General features: G+C 35.8%; 1 protein-coding gene across 5 annotated transcripts in view; it reads left to right on the top strand.

Annotated features, from left to right (window-relative positions):
- LOC148869020 (OVARIAN TUMOR DOMAIN-containing deubiquitinating enzyme 12-like) overlaps positions 1 to 9367 on the top strand; it is a 37904-nt gene extending 28537 nt beyond the window's left edge. Inside the window, exons 9-12 of one of the 5 annotated variants that reach the window (XR_016107470.1) lie at positions 5019 to 5068; positions 6931 to 6987; positions 8948 to 8981; positions 9150 to 9367. Coding sequence is in view for 3 of the 5 variants with exons in the window: in XM_088971043.1 (XP_088827169.1) it covers positions 4984 to 5068; positions 6931 to 6987; positions 8948 to 8981; positions 9150 to 9195 (222 nt within the window). In the remaining 2 variants the exon portion in view is untranslated. Of the gene's footprint in view, positions 1 to 4983; positions 5069 to 6930; positions 6988 to 8947 lie in introns of all 5 variants that reach the window. The other 4 variants (XM_088971043.1, XR_016107471.1, XM_088971044.1 and 1 more) reach the window with 4 other exon arrangements.
- The last annotated feature ends 879 nt before the right edge of the window (positions 9368 to 10246 follow it).

Genomic DNA, 10246 nt, shown 5'->3' on the forward strand with positions numbered 1-10246 from the left:
TCTTTTTCTTAGGCTCATAAAATAGGGATAATTTGTATTGGGCTAAGTTGCAATAGATTTGTACTTTTGTAGTGTAATCACTTTGAATATGTGAAAGGTGGCACCTCACTCCGCACTCCTCAGCTAATGTTATGCATCTTTGTGCTTCTTAACATAAAAGATTTTTATTAAAAATAAAGAAAAAATGAGATCCCCCCTTCCTCTTCATCATCCTCCTAAACCCCTCCTCTTGAGGAGGCTTACGCCTCCTTGTGTTCGGGAGGCTTACGCCTCTTGTGTTCTGAACTACGCCTCACGCCTCTAGGTAGTGGAGTGCCTCGTGTCACGCCTCGGCGTTTTAAAACATTGACAATGTAAAGATATGTTAACCTTGAATGATGATTCAATGCTTGTGGTTGGACATTTTAAGGTTAAAAATCAAAATTCATGTGGTGGACTATAGAGTATGTTTACCAAAAAAGGGGTGGCCTGGGGATTAAAAGGTTAAAAGCTGTAAATATAGCCTTCCTTGGTAAGTGGTATTGGAAATTCAATACCCAACCTGACTGCTTCTGGAGGAAGGTGATTGTGAACAAGTATGGACTGAGAAATGTGGATTGGGACCCTGGATAAGCAAATCGCCCTTATGGCTGCAACTCCCTATTGATGAAAGAGTTCCCTGCTGGGTATCTGTTACTCTGTTAGTCAGAAACAGGAATGCCATGATTGCTGATTGCTTTGAATTATGCAATAGAAAGTGATGTGGAACCCGGGTCTAAGAAGAAACTTAAATGGAAATAGATATTGGACTGAAATGATGGACCATACAGATCAAACAACTATTGACTTCCCAGTAACAGTGTATGCCTTCCTCGCATCCCATCAGAGTAGGGGTGATCATGGGCTGGGCTTTGCACTTATGGAAGGCCTTCATTCCCGTACTATTGATTGTTGTCCCAAGTCCCATATTGCTCAGGAAAGGGAATGAAGGCCTTGCCTAGGAGGACAACTCTCATACTTGAGTTGATGACTTGACTCATGTGTTGGCATGTGTCAACTCATGAATATGTATATGTTAAAATTTTGTATATTACATCAAATATTGAATACAAAATAATATAATATAATGTTAAGTGTATATAAAAATATTATGCATATTATATATTATATGTTTAATAATATATTATATTATATTGCGGGCTTGGTATGGGCCTGGTTGGGCTGGGCCTGCACACAATAACATAGGCTTGGGCCTGGAAATTTTCAGGTTAGGCCAGGCTGGGCCAAGAATGATCACCCCTACTTCAAAGATTTCTTTCCTAGTATGGACTAGTATTCTAGGCAACATTTTAAAATGCCGAAGCCTGATACGAGCCATTCTGTTATCTGGAGGTGTAGATCAAAATGCACAAGGCGTAAGCCTCCACAAGAGAAGGAATAAGTAGAGGAAGGGGAAGGAGTTCTTGTTTTCTTCTTTCTTTTCTTTTATTTCTTTCTTTTTGTATGAGGCTTTACGCCTCAGAGGTATCAGCTCCTCCAGCTGTCCAGCAAATGCCTTGGGGTGTTTTGAGGGATCCACGCCTGGTACACGTCTCCCATGCCTTTTGAAACATTGATTCTAGAAAAGTGCCTAACCAGGGATAACCTTACGGATAGACATTGAGCAGTGTGTGATGTGTGGGATTACAGGGGAATTGTTGTATCACCTGTTTCTTTAGGGTGAATGATTGCTACCTATCTAACTGAAATCCGTGTTGCAGTGCTGGAATTTAAAGGGATTGTCCAAGAAAGGGAAGGTAGTCTGCAGTTGCATTCCGAAGCAATTCTATGTTATGTTTGGAGTGAACAAAACTCACTCATATTCAAGAACAAGGAATATAATGAAGAGGAATTAGTCGCAAAGACAGAATGTACAATTATCTCCTGGGCATTGACACAATTTCTTTTGGGACATTATATGTGGCCAATCCCATATAGTTGTGATAAGGCTTGGATGATTATGATGATGATGGTTCTCTTTTGGTTTTTGAAGATATGTTCAAAGAACAGTATACATAGGACATTTTAGATGCTTGTAAACACCGTAATACACAACCTTTTTTCAAGGGCTATACATTTTTTGATTATATGGAATATACTTTATCTTTCTCAAAAAAAAGAAAATGAAAAAGCAACCGATGGGGCTTGAACATTCTACTGCCTTCCAGCCCAGGGATTTAAGTGCTTTTATCTCCTTTTTTGCTGGTGAATGGTGAGTTTCTTTTTTATTTAGGTAGCAACTAGACCCATTCATAGGTCGGGCTTTGGGCTTGGCCCATGAACATTTTACACTGCCTTATGTGTCTTGCAGAAAAAGGAGCATCATGCAATGTTGGTTCCCACTATTTGGGATCTGGGTATGGTCCTAACCTTTGGTGTTTTATTGCACAAAGTAGCCGCCCCCAGACTTGGACCCCTCTTCTCATCCTCACCGGTCTGAGGTTTTACCCTTATAACAAGTAATGCCTCAAGATTTAACCATTTTCTAATGTGTCTTGCAAACAGAACTAAATATTGCAGCCATTTCTTCTGAAACTTTAATATATCCATTTATTAGATGATGATAAAGTTTCTTCTGAAACTTCAATATCCAGTATCTTAAAAACACAAGGCGCAAAAAATAAGCACAAGGGCCAATTTGCACTTGTGGCGCAAGGCGAGGCACACACCTATTTTTGAAGCAAGATGCAAAACTATGAAAAAACGCTAAACATAAAGAGTAAAAAAATTTTAAAAGATGCCAAAAAATGAAAAAAAAATATTAAACATAATATTAATGAAAAATATAAATTTAAATCTTAAAATAAATGTTTTAGAAAGCCTATTATCTAAAATTAAAATACATAAACATAACATGTAAAGCATATTCAAATTAAAATTTAAAAATAAAATCAAAACATATAAAGCATTTTCAAGCATGTAAAACACTAAAACCCACAATCTCTTTTTTTTTCCTCAATTGCATTACTTCAAGTAGCTAATGTGATGTAAAACATATTGCATTCTTGATTCTACGAGTCTCCTTTGTACCACGCCCCTCGAGGCAAGCCCAAACAAGTCCATGTTAGGGTCGTAAATTCTTAATTCTCACATAAAAAATAATGATTTTATAACTTTAATTGCATTTCAAGAAGATATTTTATTAGGATGAATGAATGAACAACATTAGCAAATAGGGGGTTCTCGGAGCTTCGGTAAGTGAGCAAAGCGAGCGAATCAGAGTGGAGCCCCCGGTCCAGCTGCTAGGTTCAAAAAAAAAAAAGCAAAAAAGCGCAAAATTTTGAAAAGGCACACGCTTGGACTGAGATGCTGGTGTTCCTTTTGAAAAGGCTGCGCTTAGGACCTAGGTGAGGCACATACCCTAAAATGCACCTTTCCTGTGCGCTTAGGTGCACCTTTTAAATCACTGAATAGGAGAAGGAAATTCAATAATGGCAGAAATCATTGCAGCAACCTTTGGGGTGCAGAAAGCTCTAAGGAATGAGAGCTGAAAGGTTGGTTATTGAAGGTGACTCTAAGGTAGTTAACAGCTGGCTAAGGGAGGATACAAGGGCTGTATGGAGCTATGGGCGGCCGGGGGGGGGGGGGATGTTTTGAATGGCTTCAAGGGATATGCAAGTTGAAATTCAATGGGTACAAGATTATCCAATAATTTGGCTGATGGTCTGGCCAAAGAGGGGGTTCAATAGGCAACCATTATTTTGGGCTATGATGCAAAAATATCTGGGATCAGGTGGAATAGCAGAGGCTATAAACATCTTTCTCTTTGATTGTAATCACAACCTCTTATTGTACTTGTTTTAATTAATGAATGAAATTATCTTTCTTGTCGCTGATAAGAAAAATTGAAAAGTAGTTTAGGGGCCTTTTAATAGAGATATACAGGGACTTGTTGGCAGTTCTTCAATCCTTGCCTTTTTTGACATAACGCGGTTCTCTGAACTCTGAAAGTTTTGCTTTCAGAGGTTAGTGGACATTTGGTTTAAACATCTGAATACACCCCTGAATTTTGAAAAAGCCTCCCTAAATTTTCAGGGTTTTCTCCCCTCTAAGCACTTTCAACACTACTTGGAGGTTATGTGGATAATATTATCCTTTGACAACTTTGCCAGTTATTCTAGAAGTGTAATATGATTATGTTATATATTCAAGGGGTAAAATTGTAAAATAGACGTTTTTCTGAGGTTCCAGCACTCAAAATACCAAACTTCACTAGATTCAAAACTCAAGAAAAGTTGTTTTTAACAGTTCAGTAACTGCTTTTGGATCTTTTTTTCTTCTCAGAGATAAGATCTCTGGTTTACCAAAAGCCATGTCAGTTTATTAATAACAATAATTTGTGAACAGCGCTAGACAGTGAGAGCAAACTTACTAAAGTGTCTTGAACAACCTCTATGCACTCACGGGTGTAATTCAAAACCACCTGGACCCAGACCAGCTCCTTCACTTTAATATCCAAAACCAAGTAATCTTAGACATCAACATCATAAGAACTCCTAATGGATTAATGCTAATTCAGTTACAAAATGCAGAAATTATCCTAATAAAATTTGGACACTCAATTGCAAACTCCCTTGGTGTCTTTAAACCATGATCTAACCATGCTAGCTGATATAATCATGGGGAGTAACCTAAGCCCCTTTAATGTCTTTACACTATGACTGTCTATAGAAACTCACTGAAAAAACTCATGTTACATTTGGAACCTCAAACTATGAACATATATTGAATTGTAAGATAAGCTTCAACCTGTCCTCCAACAATGTTTGAATTTTCTGAAAAGACTCTTTACTAGAGTTCTTACCAAGTAACACTATTTCATGCATTTTTAGTATACCTATTAAAAATTGCAACATTTTCTTTATTTCTTTTATTGTGAGTTTAGTTAAATGTTACATGAGCTCAACTAGTAATCTTGTTTAGAGCTTGTATTGCATTGTAACCGATGCTATTGCTTTAGTGCAGTATGGCGTTAAAATATTTGTCATAACATCCTTCAGGGACACATGTTATATTGAGATACTTCCAACCATTCTGAAGTCAAAAAGAGGTACACCTTGATCTTCTCCATGGGAAAATAGGTTGAAATTTGATTGTTTGCCAAGTGTCATTTTTAAAGATTGTGTTGTTGGTTGCTGACCTTTTTTAAATTTTTTTAAGCTGTGATTGATTGTAACATATCTTGAAATGGTCATGCTCAGGTTTCTGTTGCAAGTTATTGTTAATAGTGTTGCTTTAAGGATGGTTTTATTTTTTCCATTAGTATTATTGTTGGATCAATACCACTAAGAGATTGCTTGGCTAAAATTAGGATGAAAAGATGAACTTTCAACAGTTTGATCTATTTATCTTTATTGAGCTTCAAGGAACCATTTTAATCCAAACATTGGTGATCATAAAACCACAGTATCAAAGGAAGATACAGGTTCACAGCTTATATACCAGGAAGATCATTTTGTTTGGTGGTTGATGCTGCACAGCACATATTGGCACTAGGCTGGCTCTTTAGTTTTGTTGTTTTAACAATGGATATGGCACCAAACAGAATGGTATGGTAAAACAAGATTCATATAGCAGACCCAATATAGTTGGGACAAGGCTTAGATGTTGTTGATGGTATTTTTGTTGTTTTACTTTAAATAAGGGCAAATTAGCATAAACATAAATCAGTACAGCCCCCCCCCCCCTTCCCACCTGGTTAACAAGATTGGTGGTAAAGGTAAAATTACTAAAATGCTCATTTGAAGTTTAATGGGCTGAGAGAAGAAAATGTCTGTAACCTTAGAATTATTTGCGTTTCCTCTGAATTTGTCTAATCAATGAACTCTATTTTGGTCCTTGTTTGACATTTTTGGTATTTTTCAGTTTTCAGTTTTTTTTTGTTTTTTAGTTATTTTTGGTATTCTTCTGTTTGTTTTTTCTGTATTTCCTCTGTTTATTTTTTTACAAATTTCTGTATTTTTGTTATATTTTCTCAGTTTCCTTGCTTTTTGTTGAAATAATTGATTTTATTTTGTTAGGGTCTGTTGGCTGATTAAAGCCTTTTTATTTTAATCTGTTATTGTAACTTTACTTAGTAGGGCACAAAGGTCATTTCCCTTCTTATTTTTTTTGCCCTATATATTAGAATGAAGCTGGCGCCGCCAGCACTGTTCCATTGCCTCTAATCCTTCTCCTCTCTTCCTTCTCTTCTCCTCTTTCCTCTTCTGCTGTAATCTTCAATTGGATTTACTGTAATCTTCATATATTTTGGCATTTTATCTTTTTTTTTTTCAAAATGATCTCATAAAATGATAAAAGAGCAATTTGGGGATTTAGAAATAATATGCACATGACAGTCACATGAGAATCATTTTTGAAGTTAACTGATGGAATGCTAACAGCAGGGACAAAGTACCGGAATCTGAATGTTCATGGTGTGTGTCCAAATGAAACTTCGGGGGGCTATGTATCACTACCCCTAAAGTAGAGTGTGGCAGTCTTTAATCTACCCTAAAATATTCTTATACTGATATATATATATATATATATATATATATATATATGTATATTGACTACTAGAAAATTATTTATATATGCTTACATTTTAGTTAGAAAAATTGAGCTATTCTATTTGCATATTACAGATTTGGCTGGCTGAATGGCCCCTTCTAGTGTTCTATCAGGATATGTTTCGGCACATAATGTTGATGTGTGATCTATCTTTGATTTTAAAGAGTCCATTAATTTGGGCTTTAATAGTCCTAATACCTATTATACTATGAAATTTTTACAAAAAAACTTATTCTGTCAAATCGTGGTCATATTGGAGGCTACATTTTTTTTATGTTGTTTTCTATACTCTACAGCTATGCTGACTCTTATTCAGAAGATGCTAGGACAGACTTTATTGATAATGTGCATTTGTTGCAGTTATTTTCTTGAGCTTTTGGGCAGAGGTGCACTACAACTCCATATATCCAGAAGGAGGTAAAAGTCCATGCACTCTTCATATTCTATATGAGTTTACATATATTTTTTGGCTAAAGAAGTATAGAAGGAAAGAACTATTTTGCTGGTGCAGTTGATGGTTGTATTAATAGTTTTTAAACTAGGAACTATGATATCCAGATACCTGTACATGAGTTCTCTGTCGTCTCTGATACTCAATTTTTAGTGTAAATTTTGTATTTGATGGAGTGGGAAGCTTTCGATTGTTTGGAACATTAGTTTGGAAAGGTATTGAAAAGGTGTATTCCCACCTTTCTCAAGGAATTTATTACAAGGTGGGTTAGGGAAATAGAACCAAATTCTGGGTGGATAGGTGGTGTGGACAGCAAGCCCTAATGGTTGCATACCTGACCTTTTCTTGGTGGCATAAAATAGGGAGGCTTTCGTTAAAGTGTGATTTCTTGGAACCTGACCTTGAGAAGGCACTTAAACGACCAGGTAGTGGACCAAATAATGGATCTGCTTCGGGTTCTCCAGTAGTTCTCCACTCAGATTGGTCAGCAGATTGTAGGAGGTAGAGATGGGAGAGAACTGGGTTATTTTCTGTCAACTGACCTATCCACCCAGATTTTGTTCTTTGGACTGATAAGCCATAACTTTTCTGGGGCATTTAGGTTTCATGACTTTATATGCACACTCCTTGGTTTTATGACCAATTTTTTATTGATTGGTTACTAGTAACTTGTATTAACTTAGAAAATTAAATAGTACAAGGCTCATGAACTGAGACAACCCACATAAGACTTATGAGTACAAATTGGCCCAAAATAGTTTCTCCCTAGCGACCCCTTGTTTTGCTAAGGGATCAGGCATTGCATTTACTGTCCTGTTAACATACTCGAAACTCGAAAGTAGTACCTCAAAAAAAAGTTGCCTCTACCTCTCATGATAGTCTTTTTGTTTTATGACAAATTTCCCCATATAATTGAAAAAAGAACTACAATCAAGGGCTTATCTTGGCCATATGGCAAGGGATTTCAATCTGAAATTTACTGTGCGTATAGGGAGGCTATAGGAACATTGAGTCCCATTTGAACTACATAGAAGTATTGTTGGGCCTTTTAGATTCTTTAACCCAAAAGACCCAACTGTCCATCCATCTATTCATCTCACGTATCAATATACATAGGCAGCCAAAATCTGGATTTGAAATAGGTTGACACACTTGATTCCTGAAATGGAAAAAGATCATCCTTTCAAACTAAGACGGCTTGTGTCATATCTGGAAAACACAAAAATTGAACTAAGTTTAAATTGGCCTGGTTCCCTTGTCAGTTCTGTGCCTTGGTTTAGATATGTTATGATAAATGATCCAGAGCTAGAACCCAGACCAGACAGGAGACGGTCTGACTTGGTTAAACTGGGGCTGGACATTCAGATAACTGTTTGAATGGGATATTTTTATTAAAAAAGTGGCCTGTTTCATTGATACGAGGAAAAATACAAAAAAAAAAAGATAATATTATTTTCTTTTTTTCCTTGTGTAAATGAAAATGATTTTGTTTAAACTCTTGAGGGTTATGGTTTCTGGAGAAAATGTAAATGATGATCTAAGTTGTGTCTAATCAACTCTCTCGCTCACTCTCTCTGATTGTATGTGCAGCACATTCCAAGTGACTAGTATTCGTTTGACTATTTAAGTCATGCTGTGTTGTATGCAATTAGACACACCATAACATGCTATAAAAAACCAGAAACAGGGCAAGTATATATACCATAATTGATATAAATATTAGTTAAACAGGTCAAACCTAAAGAACCTGGTTCACTTGCCCGTTTTCTTTCAGTTTGGTTAGGTTTTAAAATATTGGCGTAATCCACTGCTGTTTGGTTCTCACTGAACCTGTAGAGTGCAAGAACTACTTGTCAAATTAGAGACCATTTTACTTTGATTCGTAGTCGTAATATTTCACCTTTTTTTCTTGTGATTTGGTTACAGATGTGCCTGTATTCGAGACTAAGAAGAAGAAAAGGTGGTGGATCTTTAGAAATAAACATTAGGATGAATTGATGAGTTGCAATAATGAATGATGGTTCTGGATAAGACCAATTTCTCCTCTTCTGTGTTCCACTTTTATGTGTTGCCTGTGGTAGAAGCTTCAGTTCTGTGTTGACATTCAACTACTTGCGGTTTATCTCAGGGTGAATTTTCTGGAGCAGATGCAGTCTGACTGTTCTGTAATGTGACGGATCAGGCACACAATTAATTTGCTTGCTGACCACTATTCTGCGGTTTGGCTGTCTTGCTTTGTACATGTCACCTCCTTGTAGACTACTATACTTTATTTTTTCTATATTCTTTTTAATGTAAAACTCTTATCTATCTGGTTTCTAGTGCAATTATCAATTTTTTCCCGTCCTTTGTGAGAATGTTACCTCATCACCTATTATTGTTCTTTGTTCCCTGCTTGACGCACGCTTTTATTTTTTCATCTTAGTTACTGACGATTTGTTTTTGGCTGGGCTCATTGCAATTTCTTTTCGATTTCTAATATGTATCTGATTATTTCTTTCCAATTCCTAGAAATAAAATCGTGGCCCTCTTGGTTGAGGCTGAACAGATAAACTTTTGTAAAACCTGAATTTAGCACCCTTGAAATGTTTATATCATTGGAATATCTAGATGGGATAATATTGAAAGCCAAAAATTGCTTAGTATAATTTCTATCTATTATATACCATTTATAAAAATGAGGATGGTAAAATTTTTAGTCAAAAAGCCTGATTTTACTTTCCCTCTTTTACCCTTTATGATATTTGTTTTTCTAGTAATATATTTAACTATCATGATTCCTGAGGCCGTATGCTAATTTTTAGTAAAAAGGCCTGATTTTATTTTCCTTTTTTACCCTTTATACTTTTTGTTTTTCCAGTAATTTATTTAAGTACATGATTCATGAGGTCATACACTGTCCATCAAACTTTTTCCAATGATAAAAAATGAAAGTGCAAACTGGTAACATGGTTGTTTCTTGATTTTACTTTTCATCTTTACCCTCAATAATTTTTGTTTTCCAATGTTATTTTTTGATCATTCAAGTATTTGATCTTATCATAAATGGCCACGTGCACTCTCCGGTGCTGACCTTGTTGCTACATGCTATTTTCAATTAACTCATTGCCATCATCCATAAATTATCATCAATTACACACATGAAATATAAGGAATGCTAAATGGTGATTGGAGATCCCATAACCAATAATCTATTGTTATTTATGTTTTTATTGAAATCATATA

Source organism: Nelumbo lutea, chromosome 2 (assembly GCF_056320005.1).
Source record: "Nelumbo lutea isolate HS-2025 chromosome 2, American lotus-T2T, whole genome shotgun sequence".
NCBI classification, from domain to species: domain Eukaryota; kingdom Viridiplantae; phylum Streptophyta; class Magnoliopsida; order Proteales; family Nelumbonaceae; genus Nelumbo; species Nelumbo lutea.